The sequence below is a fragment of the Mus caroli genome, unplaced genomic scaffold, assembly GCF_978045245.1.
Source record: "Mus caroli unplaced genomic scaffold, Mus_caroli_1 scaffold_2, whole genome shotgun sequence".
Classification (NCBI taxonomy): Eukaryota; Metazoa; Chordata; class Mammalia; order Rodentia; family Muridae; genus Mus; species Mus caroli.
The window spans coordinates 32,867,813-32,881,508 of record NW_028227257.1 but is presented as its reverse complement, the minus strand read 5'-3'; the positions used below and the strand labels follow the sequence as shown (position 1 = coordinate 32,881,508).

The window sequence follows — 13,696 nt, the reverse complement described above, 5'->3', positions numbered from 1 at the left end:
AATAATTGGGAGTCTTTAACCTTTTCCTCTCTTGCAGTTTAAGCCACTGGAACAACTAATGGGGGTTTTCCCAGCTGCAAGTGGTAACTTTCTACCTCCAACATGGCGGAAGCTCATGAGTGACCCTGTAAGTCTTAGTGTTTTCAAGTGTGTTAGGCAAAGTTGACTTTGCATGTTATAGTTTTAAAAAGCTGAAATATGCAAAGAATGTGTTCTTTGCTTTTCACTGCATAATGTGGTATTCTGTACTTTCTTTGCCTCTGAGTTTCCTACCCAGTAAATAAAACTGATTTGTTTTCAATCTACATGTTATTATTTTGAGACAGGGAATTACTATGTAGTCCTGGAACTCCCCCTGTTCAAGGCTGGCCTTGAACTCACAGAGATCAACCTCTGACTCCCCAGTACTAGAATTAAAGTTGTGAGTTAATCACACCCAGCATAATGATTTTTATTTCTTTCAACCCTATAAGAACTTTAAACATTCTGTCTGACTTACCTAAAATTAACTCTAAGCTTGTTCTTTTGTGCTGGTTACATAGTGAGACCCAGCCAGGAGGTAGGAAATGTTGAGTAACTAAACCTTTCACTGCCTGCCTGTATTCCATAACTATCAGTTCTAAAACTCTTTTCTTTGTTTAAAGTTATTTCATGTTTTTTGAGACAAGGTATGTAGCTTTTGATTTTGATTCTTTTACTTTCTTCCTGAAACAGGATTCCAGTATAATTGACTTCTACCCTGAAGATTTTGCTATTGATTTGAATGGGAAGAAATATGCATGGCAAGGTAAAATTTAGATATCATTCCTTTTTGTTTGTTTTGATGTTTGTTTGTTTGTTTGTTTGGATTGGGGGTTTCTCTGTGTACCCCTGGCTGTCCTAGAACTAGTTCTTTGGACCAGGCCGGCTTCAAACTCAGAGATCTGCCTACCTCTATCTTCTGAGTTCTGGAACTAAAGGTGTGCACCACCATCACCTTGTTTGTTTAAAGTTTTTAACGAAGTTGATCAATCATGACTTACAGGATAAAAGAACTCTGGAAACCATACTTTCATAATTACATGTGAAAAGTAGATATAAATATTCAATCATAATCATCAGTGATCAATAGTAATTCTAATAGTAAAATATGGTAAACGGTAACTTCTGAAATAGGTTAAAATAGTGTTCTTTGTGAGTTTTTCTCCAATCAGTAACCCATTGCCACCTTTCAAAACTGCTAAGAAAGAAACACAGTCATTCTGTTTGGGGTTATGGAAACTTGTGAAATATATAGTAGAAACTTAGCAGTTGACATTTTATGTTTCGCCCGTTCTTTACATTCCTTATGTGAATAGATTATGTGGAAAAGCAATTTAAAAATTCACACTAAACTTAAGATGTTAATCACTACTCAACGAAAGTTGGTCATTGAGTATAACACACAGTAAAAAACACTTGCTCATCAAATTCTCCTCTGACACTTTCTTGTGCTGTATCCTTTTTTTGGATACTAAGCTCAGGATTGTGAGGCAGAGGGGGCATATCATCAATTTACAGATTGAAGGGCTAAGAAGTAGCTCAGTGGGAGATTATTTACCTGGCATGCACAAGTGCCTTTGATCCCCCAAAACCTCACAAAACTCATCACCCCCACCCCTGGTCCCTGCAAAATCAAAAACAACAAAAAACATACTGTAATTGGGGGTTAGCTTTTGGTTTAAATAGTAGTGATAATTTCTTATTACTTTAATATAATGTTACTGAAGAATGTGTCCAATATATTGGGGCTATTTAACATGTGCTTTGGTCACATGTAAATGGATTAGCGTCTCCAAAGGCTTTTGAAGGAACTTTGTAGAGGATGATTTAATTAAAGAGAAGCAGTGAGGAAATGGAGGGCTAATTAAAATAAGTTAATTAATAAGTAAATCTATTTGTGTTTATTAAGTACATAATTCATTGCTTGCTTAGGTTTACAAATAAACAAGTAAATATTTAAATATATAAACATACAGATTGCTTGCCAATTTATGTTGTCATAGTTATTATAGTATTTATATCAATGACAATAAATCTTGTCAATATAGTAATTTTAGGAAGAAGATAAAATAATGCCCAGTGGTTTGAATTTCCTCATATCCTTGCTAATATTTTTCTCCTGGATTTTTTTGTTGTAGTTGTTTTGGTTTTTTGAGCTACCCTAACCACTATGAAATGGTAACTCACAATAGCTTTAATTTACATTTCCCCACTGGTAATGAGAGTGAACATGTTTTCATGTGGCTTTGGGGTACTTAGATCTTTAAAGAAAGAAATCCTAGTCAAATCCTTTAGGTTGTGTCGGGTTTTAGTTGTTGCATTAAAAATTTATAGCCTTTAAGCATTTGATGATGATTTTTGTGTATTTCCTTCAGTTCTGTGGTTTTCTTTTCCCTTGTTCTGGTGTCCATTAATGTCAGAAACGGTTACACTTTGGTGCTCTGCTTTATCTGTTTTGCTTGTCTTTGTGTAGCCAGGAAATCATTTGCCAAGTCTAGTATTGTGAACCTTTGCATATTTTCTAGAACTTTTTATAATTTTAGCTTTTATATTTTAGTTTTCAGTCCTATTTTGACTTAATATTTGTATATGGTATAAGATAGGGATCCAGTCTCATTCATTCATAATGTGGCTAACTATTTTTCTATGAACCAGCTGTTAAAAAGGCTTTTTTCTATTGAATAGTCTTGTTACTCTTTGTTGCAAATCATGTGGTTATTTTTGTGGCTACTAATCTAGTCTTTATGTCTGATTTTATCCCAGTACCATACTGTTTTAATGATTTACATATTTTATGAAGTCAGAAACTTTATTCTTGCTCAGTAGGGAATTGGGATTTGTTGTAGTAAATATTATTTTGGTGGGTTTTTTTTTCCTCTGCACTTAGACCATATAGTTCCCAAATAAAAGACAGTCAGTCATCTTAGAGTTATATAAGCCTTAAAACACTAGAGCTGGGCAGATGTCAACCATTTATGCCATTTTCTCTACTTCCCTGTCAAAATCCCTGAGATATTATTTAACATGTTTCACCTGGGCTGCCCCTACTCCAACAGGCGGGCCTTTCATAGTCATGTACTCACAATCTCCACGGTGCCTTCTTCCTCTCCTTCCTAGTGGTCCCTGCCTGAGATCCCACGCCCTGCCCCTTCTCTTCTGCCTAGCTCAGGTGGTAGACATCTTTATTGACCAGTCAGGGATGACTTGAGGGCACGTTTGTACCACAAAAGCTGGTATATGTGAGGATCTCCTCATTCTGGAGGCTCTCCTTGTTGGGGAGGGGGGCAACCAGATCTTGGGGTACAGAATTTAGCATTTGAATACAAGCAGCAACAGACCAATCCCCTACAAGGATTTTTCTAGGGTATTTTGGATCTGTATTAATTAGTTAACACTGTGACAAAATCCTTGACACAAGCAGCCTAAGAAAGGAAGGTTGTGTTGTGGCTCATGCCTCCAGGGACTGAGCCTAGCCAGGGGAGGGTGTGGGAAACCAGGGGGAAACCAGCTATCTGGTTACTGTCATTGAAGTCAGAAAGCAGAAGATGAATGCCAGCTCCTCTTCTTGTTACTGGGGACTCCTGCCAGTAAGAGAGTTCTTCCCACATTCAAGGGGATTCTTCCCTCCTCAGTGGAAACACTTTTATGTATACACTCAAAGGGGTGTCTCCAGGAGGCCCCAAAGCCAGTCAGGTTGATGGTAAAGATTAACCATCGCAGGGTCTCTTAGAAAGTTTATGTTCTAGGATGGCTTAAACGTCAGTTTCTTACTTTTTATTTTATATTTTATGTATCAAATTACATTAATATTTTCACTTATACTCCACCCATAGTCCAAAAATGTCAAATTTAGTACTATTAAGAAACATAGTTTTAAACATAACTTTAAAACTTAGTGGAAGCAATGTTAATATATTAGTTGGTAAAGCGTTTACCTGGGTTGATTATACCTTAAAATGATAGGAAGAGAAATGTAGTTGTTTAAAAAAACAAACATTTTTGACTGTGTATACTTTGAAAACATATACTTAAATAATTTAATAGCAATTTTATGATTTTATACAATTTGTTACATGTTATAGTTTTGATTTCTTTATGTTTTATATATGAACAGACAGCTTAGGTAATTTTATCAAATTTAATGATGACAAAACCAAGATCTAAACCGAGGGAGTCTGATTCTCGATGAGCTCTCTTGAAGTGACTGTCATCAGACAGTACCCAGTGCCTGAGCTGGTTTGGGATGAATGAGAGGATCAGATGAGGATGTGCATGGACCACAGTGGTCAAGGATGGGGCCTCTGTCCTTCCTGTGCTTACTACCAGCACATTGCTGGTAATCATTTCTTCCTGCCCCAGGCCACGAAGGTGATTTGTTCTTTGGTGATTTTATTACTGTCAGAGGCACTGCAAGCTGTTTCCTGATTAGATTCAGCTTCTGGAATTAATATTGTAGGAAGTTTTGTTATAGGAAAGCCCTACAGAGCTTTCTTTAAATCCTAAGTCAAATGGGTAGAAAATAAAAGATAAATAATGATTTGGGTATTTGTTGGTATATTTCTCTCAAGTGTATGACTCAATAAAATTTGAACAACTCCTTTCCCTGTGTTTGCTAATAATTGAATTAGCCTTGTCTAGATTACAGGTGATGATAATTTTGAGATCATTTCTTTTAGGCTCTGCAAAATTTATACCAGAACTTAGATTCTTTCATAGCAGTAAAATCAAATGCTTCTTTACTGAGAAAATAATAGTAACTAAGTTAGTAATGTCTGCTTTGGAAACCTTTTCCTTTCTTAAATTTTCAAATACAGTAGTTTGGAGTAGTCCTTTTTTTTTTAAAAGAATTGTTTAGTTCTATTTCACATTTGTTGTTACTTATTTTTAAGTTTTATTTACCCCAAATACTATGTTTTTCTGAATTCCAGAAGAACAAAGATGTGGTCCAGTAACATTTTTTAGTACTATATAATAGACACTAGATTAATGTCTCTGAAAATGGTAACTGTAGGCTCAAGTGAAATAATGCCTTTAATTCAGCACACTCGGGGTGCCGTTTCCAGCCCCGACAGGAACAGTCTGTTCTGTTCCCAACTAGTAGTAAGTTATTTAGACCAAGCTCTAAAGAATGTTTGCATGCAAATTAATCAGATTAATTATAAACAGAGTGTTGTAGAAGCTTGGAAATTAAACGGACCTTTCCTGTAGTCTGGAAATAGAACTGGATATGTGAGGTAAATGACATCATTTTACAAAGAATCAGGAAGGCCTAAGGACAAGCTCAAGGAAGACGAGCTAGTAGTTGGCCTGAGGGCATTCATTAGTAAGGTGATAGATAGCACTGTAAGTGTGCAGAGTATGGGGACATTTTTGCCATTACTACCACATATGAAAATATTTACATTTGAGTTTTGGATACATGACAGAGTTCAGTTCCAAGTGTCTTTGTGTCAATAGAGATACTTTGCTAGAATGTTTATTTGAAACAATGAACTGAAATCAGGTGATTGTAATGGTCAAATGGTTGTTTTCTCCAGGTGTTGCTCTATTGCCATTTGTGGATGAGCGAAGGCTGCGAGCGGCTCTAGAAGAGGTGTACCCAGACCTCACTCCAGAAGAGAGTAAGAGTCACACGCCCACTTGATCAATGTGGAGTCTGTGCAGCACAAACTTCATTTCTGTATAGAAGTAGACTTTTTTTCATTTGGAAAGTTTCTCATATAGGAGGCATAAATTATTGATTTACCTTTTATAATAGGCAGTAACTTTCCTTCTTAACCTATTACCTGTAAATTGAGTACTAAATAATTATCATTTTTAATTCAAAAGTATTTACTAAAGTTGTTAAAGATTAAAAGTTCATCTGGGCTTTGATGGCATAATTCTGTTATTCCAGCACTGAGGGGAGCTAAAGCAAGAGGATTGTTGAAAGTTAAAGTTCAGCTTGGGCTACAGGATGAGACCCTCAAAAAAAACTTATAGTTCATGAATATCTCTTGAGGTATTCTAGGAACAAGCAGGTATCATATCTAACGATATACATTTTAAGCCAAAACTAGTGGAAACATGAAAGTGCTCACTTTGTACTGATTAAAGAACAATCATCAAGAGGATGCTCATATTCTAAACCTCAACATAAGTGCATCCAGTTTGATCCAATGAGTACTGCTAGAGATAAGGTCACAGATTAGCCCCAGCAATCCTGACATAAAAATATCTGAATTAAATCACATTCTGGATCAGATGTATTGAGCAGATAATTCAGAGGACATTCATCCCATTCAGACTATAGAATACACTTATTTCTTAGCAGACCATGGAACTATCTTTAAAATAGATGATATATTAGGATACAAACCAAGTCTTAACAAATAAGGGGAGATAGAAATAATTACTTGTATTTTGTTCGATCTTGCAGTAATAAGACTATAAATCAACAGTAAGAGAAACCATAGAGCATCCACAAACTTGGAGATTAAACAAGACACTACAGAACAATGACTGGTCCTTGAAGAAACTAAAAAGGAAATAAACATTCCTAGGTTAATTAAAAAAAGACTCCCCTTTGACTTTTTGATTCTTAATGACATACACACACACACTACTGCCTCTTAGGAAGGCGTTCCCCATTCTCTCCATCTGCTTTCTTCCAATTATCATTCAGAGGATTAACTCTTCTTGAAAGAGTTGAGTAGAACAAGCATTTACTCCTAGAGGGCTAACTTGAAATGTTATTCTGCATAAAAAGTAGTATCTTATAATTATGGCAGAGTATTTAGATCGTGGAAATTGTCATGCTGAACTCAGTTTTGAAAATTTTATAAAGTATAAATATAACGGATTTAAGAAACTGTTGATTCATTTTTTGTTTGTGTTTCCTTAGAGAATGTTTATGTCTTAAGCAATAAGTCAGCTACTTTATAACTAAGAAAGTCTTGTCCTTTATCATGCAATGCGCCCATGTATGTCTCAGCAATGACCTCTTTCTTGGGTTTACTCATTGTCGAAACTCATTTCAGAATAGTGTTTCTTCCATAGAGCCACGCAGCATGCATTTAAGTTTGTTACTTAGAAAGTGCTTTTCTTCAGTGTTGTGCTGCATTAGTCTTAGGGTATAGATGCTTGCTTTTGTTATAGCTTTATAAAGATAAGTTTTATTAGATGTACTTGCTTGACTGCTCTTATGCTTTTTATTTAGATAGGAGAAATAGTCTTGGAGGTGATGTTTTGTTTGTGGGAAAACTTCATCCACTACGCGACTTCATTTTAGAGCTGTATCAGACGGGTTCCACCGAGGTATGGTAGTAGTTTGTTTACTAATTAAGAATACACAAGTTACAGGTTGTGTGTTAACTTTTTTAAGTACAAAATTTTGTAACACTGAGTATATTTATGATATTGTACAGCTAGCAGCACTGTCCATCTATAGAACGTTTTCTTTTACTCACACAGAAATTGTACCATTAGACAGTTAGTAAACCGCATCTCCCCATTCTGTGATCCCACAGAGTCAAGTATTTATCTTTCTCCATGAGTTTTCTTATTTCTGATACCTCATGTAACAGGACTCCAATGGTATGAATCCTCAGTAGACTGCCTCATTTCACTTAATGTGTTAAAGTTTATCTATCCACATTGTAGGCAAGACTGAAGTGTCATTTCTTAATAATGACTGATTAATTTTCAGTAAGAAGCAAAGGCCACACTTTATCAGTTCACTTGCTGATATATCTTCACCTTAGTTTGGCTCTTTTGAATTATAATCCTCCTAACTTAAGCAAACTTAAGAGAAGGCACACAAATCTCTATTGCGTCCTTGTGGTCCATTCTTTCAGTTATAGTATAAAAATGTGTTTTTTTTTTTCCCCCCACAGCCAATTGATGTGCCACCTGAATTGTGTCACGGGATTCAAGGGACGTTTTCTTTGGATGAAGAAGCCATTCTTCCAGACCAGTAAGGACCCACTTGAATTTGAGTGAGACAACTAGAACAAAGCTTAGTTAGCGTTTCCTTTTTGTTTGCTACCTTATTTTCTAGTAATACTTATTACTGTGAAAGTTATACTTACAACAAATTCTGCTGAACTTAAAATAAGGACATGGTTTCCAAGGCCAGCTGTAGCATCTAGCAGCTTTGCTGCCTTCTATGTATGGGGCTTCCTGGGTTCCTGAAACTAAGGTACCTGCACAGTCAGAGCTGGCATCACTGCTACTCCTATTCCAATGTCACTTGCTTTTTCCATTCTTTTCTTGAATACACAGTGTTTTCAGAGGCAAGATGTGGATAAGAAAAAGAAAAGACAACTGAAATAAATAAGCCAGATATTTAGATTTTAAAAATGTAACAATGATACTTTTATTTCTTTTAGTTTGGCTTTGTAAAATAAAGTTGTTTAAAAGCCGAATATTACTTATGCTACTTTAGTATTTCGAAATTTTTTTGATTATAGTTTACATAAAAATACTTCAAAATCCTTCATAGTTTTTCCCTCTCATTGTGTGTGTGTGTGTGTGTACAAGTGTGTACATACATTCATTCCTGTGGGAACTAGATAGCTATATTGGATGACTTCCTCATTTACTCTTTACTGTTTTATTTCATTTTCTTTTTTGAGATATATTGTCTCTCTATGACCCTGGAGCTGTCATATTGGCTACACTGGCTGGCCAGCAAGTACCTGAGATACTTCTGTTTATACCTTTTCAGCCCTAGTATTATGAGGACAGATGGCTCTGTTCAGTTCTTACATGGTGCTTGGGATTAGAGCTCAGGTCTTCATATTGTATAGCAGTTTACTGACTGAGTCATTTCCCCAGCTCCACTGCATAATTGTCAAGAATGTAAAAGACTTCTGAGACACGAGTTTTTAGACAGTTACTCAGGGCACTAATCGTAGTGTGTTGGGTATTTCAAAGTGGCTACAATATAATGTCATATCTATGATATAGTATCATAATCTAGTAAATGGTAGTTTGTGAGAGATACTGATACTGAGACATCATCATAACTTTCTGTTAATCTATTGGCTTCTTATGGTTTACAGTTGTGTTTCTCCTGTTACTATATTACTAGTTACATTGACCTTCTTTACTAAACTCTCTCTTTTTTAATCCTTTTTATTTATGTGAATTCTTATCTGTGTGTGGCTAACTGTGTGTGAGTGCACGTAGTTGTGCAGGCCTGAAGAAGGCATCAGGATACCCTAGCCTGGGATGAACTTTAACATGGGTGCTGACAACTGAAGTTGGGTCCTTCAGAAGACCATTGTTTCCTCTTAACTGCCGAGCCCTTTCTCCAGCTCCCATTCAACTTTTATTATTATTGGCTAATCTCTTCCTGTCCCATTTGGATTAATCAGGGAAGGGGAAAGTGTCTTTGGCTGTTCAGTTTTACAGATTGTAATACAAACCCTTGCCCATAATTGCTTTCACTTATAATAAACTGGATCATCTTGTAAAGGTATTGTTTTCATTAGTACATTTTAATGACTTATTTTTTTTTCAAAACCCTGACAAACAGCATATCTTATTTGTCCACAGAGTTTCAGTGTGCACACAGGTGATTTTTCTCATTTCTCTTTAGAACAGTATGTTCCCCTGTGCCCATGTTGCGGGACCTGACACAGAACACTGCAGTCAGGTAAGTTTTCTAGAATTCAGAGCATTCATCCAGGGTACAGCTTAGATTTTTACAAGTGAATCTTAACAGATCTTTAATTTACAAGGAAATGGCAGTGTTAATTCACAGTTCTTTGAGATTGAGAGTCCTTGTGTTGCAGACCTCAGAGCAGAGCCTCTTGACTTTAAATTATGTATATTGTTAAGGTTACTGATTTAACAAGCATGCTTATCTGTTTTCTGGTTTCCCCTGACAACCTCTGATTCTTTCAGGATTAGAAAAGTGGGAGGTAGAAATGGGGTTTGTGAGTAGCATGTCATACAGAAGCAGGCAGACCTTTGTGCCCCAGTGGCTCACACTGCCTTACTTGTTATAATTATTACTATAATTGTGATTCTGCAGAATTAGAAAATAAAAATATGTAGTATATTTTACTTAAGATTAGCTGGAAAATTTATCTCTTACTTTAGCATCTTCTATTGAGTAAAAAATAAATAACATAATTTAACTGCTGTAAAGAAAAGCCAGCACTCTGTTTTTTGTTGTGGCATAATTGCAAATCTTGTTGCCAGAATTTTTGTTGTTATCATTTAGGCAAGACTAAAGCAGACACATTTAAGGATTTGGAAAATACATGATAATTCTTAGTCTTTTCTCCCTGACACATTGTTAAAATTGCTCATACTTTCAGGAAATACTTTAGATTTTAATTAAAATTTTTCATTGCAAAATGTTACCAGTTTAATTGGTGGCCTAAATGGATTTAATTAGTAGCTAATTGCCATTCTAAAAGGTCGTGTGTGTGTGTGTGTGTGTGTGTGTGTGTGTGTGTGTACACACACACTTTTTTCTCTGCTCCTTTTTATATACTTTGTTCTCGCTCTCTGTCTTCGTGTTCTTTTGTTAAGGGAGAAGTACAGACTTTAAAGCCATGCTCATAAGCCCATCACAAACAATCTGGCTCTGCCACATTTATTGTGGACACTGCATTAACCTGTGGGATCTCAGTCTCTCATTGGTGCCTCAGCCCAGTTAATTACATTAGTTTTCTTTTTGAATTGTCACAGTTTTGTTCGTATTAGTTGGGTTTTCTTCATTTTTCAAAGACCTTACTAACTAGCCCTCTAGAAACAGTTAATTCTACTCAAGCTTCTAATTAGGAAAGAGAACGTTTCCCAGAGGAGAGTTACAGAGCCGTGGATGAGTCTTGCAGTATGTTGGGGTGATAGATGGTGCTCTGCGGGTTCATTGTTTCTGAACCTGAAGGGCATTATAATGTTTGATATGAATGAGTCTCTGTGATCATTAAATTTACAAAACAAATCCAAGATCTAGGTGCAAATTCAGCTATATGTTGAAAGTTTAACTTCAAACATGGAACTTTTTGTGTTAATTTTGTAAAGATTTGTGGAAAACTTGAGCTAATTTTTATCTTTCAATGTAATTTTCAGCATTTTCCCTGAAATGGTGTTGAGACCATGATCCGGTTTTCTACAGTGGGGTGTGTGTGTGTGTGTGCGTGCACATATGCAAGTTGCAGTTACATTTGTTTGGTGAATGAAGACCAAAAAATAGAACCTTCCAGTCAGTGTCTACCTCCCGCTTGAGAAACTCTTTTCTCAGATTGACTTTGGATTGGTTCCTGTCATATCTGGTCTTATCTTTAGTATTGAGAAAGTGTGTTATTACACAAATTACTAGGGTACTTCAAGTTCACGTCTTCAGGAAGGGTTATTTTTCTTTTAATTGGATTGTGTATAATGGAATTTTAAATGTAACGATTACCACAGTATTTATAAGGCTCACAGCTGGCAGATAGGTAACTATGAATCCAAAGCCTGAAGGAAGTGGAATGCATACACTCAGCAGCAGATTGCATGGCGGAAACCACTGGGGAGGGTTTAGCTGACACTGCCTGCAGTCCTTTGTAGGACACTGAACTAGATAACCTCTCCTCATAGAATGTCACAATTCTGCAAACTCTTTAAGTGCTTTAAAATGTCAAGTGTATGAATCATCAAAACTTCCCTGCAAGAATAGTTTGCATTGCCATGCTGGGTTAGCATTAATCCCAGAGTGGATAGGGAAAGGTAGAAGAAAAATGAAGGTTGTCATTTGGAGTTTTCTCCCTGCTTTGAATAGAGTGCTCCCATTCTTAAACAGTAATGTTGAAATAGCATTTGTCAGAATAATTTCTTTTTGTTTTAAAATTTGTTATGAGACATGCAGGTACATGGTGAGCTCAGAGGGCGGGGTTGGGGAGGAGGTTGCACAAGCACATGTGCCTGTCAGAAGACAGCTCTGTGGAGTTGGGTCTTTTCTTCTACCTTCATGTGGGTTTCAGAGATTAAATTCCGATCACCAGGTTTGTGCAGTAAGTGCCTTTACCCTCTGCACCATTTTGACAGCTCCTAAGAATAATTCTTAAAATGAACTAAGTCAGAAGAGATGTCATGCATCTACAGGATCTTGTATGGTATACAAATAAATGTGCTAGTTTATTTTCAACGATATTTAGGATCTACACTTTTATTAATTTCACCTCTATCACATTTGTGAGGAAGTTAAAATGAGAGAAATACAACTGGAAGGAAGGGGTGTGTTATACTCTCAGCTGGTAGGAGGAAACCAATGTTGAATCAGCATGGTTACATCTATGTTAGGTAAAAGCAGGTGAAAATATTCTCAGGTGCATAGAGTTGCATGGAATAATGTAAATCTCAACATGGTTCTCTGACTTGGCTAAGCAGCCTTTTGAGTCTACAGGCTGGCCTGGTTTAGGTGCTTTTGTTTAAGGCTTTGTGGCAAGGGTCCTACCATACAGCTATAGGCCTTCTGCCACCGGCCATTTGTATACTGTCTTTCCTTTTCATTGGACCTAAAGTGAGGGTTCAGCTGTTGCTCTGCTTCCTCTTCCTGGATAAGTTGTGCACACCTGGTTTCTGTTTCTGGTTGTGGAGCTTGTAGATGGTCATCTGTATGTTTCTCTTCAGTGCTCTACCTGAACAATTTAAAAATAATAAACCTGAGAGAAGTGAAGGAATCTGAAATGTTTGGACCTGTATAACAGATCATCCGTAGCCAAAGATATATCAGTCGGTAACTGTGCTTGCCATTAAACCTGGTAGACTGGTTCAGTCTCTGAAGCCCACATGGAAGTAGAGAACCAGAAAACTACAAACTGTCTCTGTCCTTCATACTTGTGCCACAACAGTATATGTGCTGCTGCATAAACAAATATATCAATAGATGAAATGTTCTTTTAAAAGGCTTTTGAACTGTAATAGATTTTTTTCCTCTTTGGATCTTGCCTACTAGGTATTTTGCTTTCGGAAATAAGTTTGTGCTGTGGCTAACGTTACCACATTGGAAACTACATTTCTAAAAAAACCATGAAAGAACTTTTAAAGGAATTATTTAAAATTGTAGAAGTCTTTAACTTTAGGAGAAAGACTATTCTTACTGTGGCCTCAGATATTCAAAGAAAAGAATGGTTTAGTCTTTAAGATTATCCTTGCCCCCTGAATTAGAATGTCAGAATTTACTCTTAGGTACTTTTTCTCTTTCTAAATGATTTGTACTATCTTAATATAAAAATTATTGTGTGGGTGTGGCTCTGAGAGGAGTTTGGGGAATTATTTTCTATATTGGCTTAAAATTTTTTTCCTTCAGAGCCTAAGTATGGAAGTTGAACATTTTAAACACTTAAAGCAACGGTACATAAAGTTACTTGCATATTTTTTGTAAATAAGTGTATCTCTCTTCCCAAATGCTAGTCTGAGCTCTTAACCAAATCTCATTGTTACCTCAGTAAGTGCGTGCTGGTGCACGCCTTTATCCAGAGCTTAGGAGGCAGAGGCAGGCAGACTTCTTGAGTTTGAGGCCAGCCTTGTCTACTGATTTAGAGGAAATGATCTTTCGCACCCAGGACTGTTTTCTCTTCCTGGGAGCTTATTCTTTGGCTGGCTTTCTTCATTATTCTAGTTTCAGGTCATCCCACAGGTAACTTGCTGGTACATTTGCATCTCAGCCTCTCATTTGAACTGGAACATCATT

At 36.5% G+C, this 13,696-nt stretch overlaps 1 protein-coding gene and 1 pseudogene across 1 annotated transcript in view; one reads left to right on the top strand and one right to left on the bottom strand.

The window, feature by feature from the left end:
* LOC110289197 (glyceraldehyde-3-phosphate dehydrogenase-like) overlaps nt 1-13,696 on the bottom strand; it is a 542,712-nt pseudogene that overhangs the window by 287,446 nt on the left and 241,570 nt on the right.
* The window catches only part of Xrn2 (5'-3' exoribonuclease 2), a 65,249-nt gene that overhangs the window by 28,385 nt on the left and 23,168 nt on the right, over nt 1-13,696 (top strand). Inside the window, exons 19-24 of the mRNA XM_021183010.3 lie at nt 38-127; nt 715-787; nt 5,559-5,642; nt 7,220-7,317; nt 7,896-7,975; nt 9,605-9,661. Coding sequence (XP_021038669.1) covers nt 38-127; nt 715-787; nt 5,559-5,642; nt 7,220-7,317; nt 7,896-7,975; nt 9,605-9,661 — 482 coding nt within the window. The remainder of the gene's footprint in view (nt 1-37; nt 128-714; nt 788-5,558; nt 5,643-7,219; nt 7,318-7,895; nt 7,976-9,604; nt 9,662-13,696) is intronic.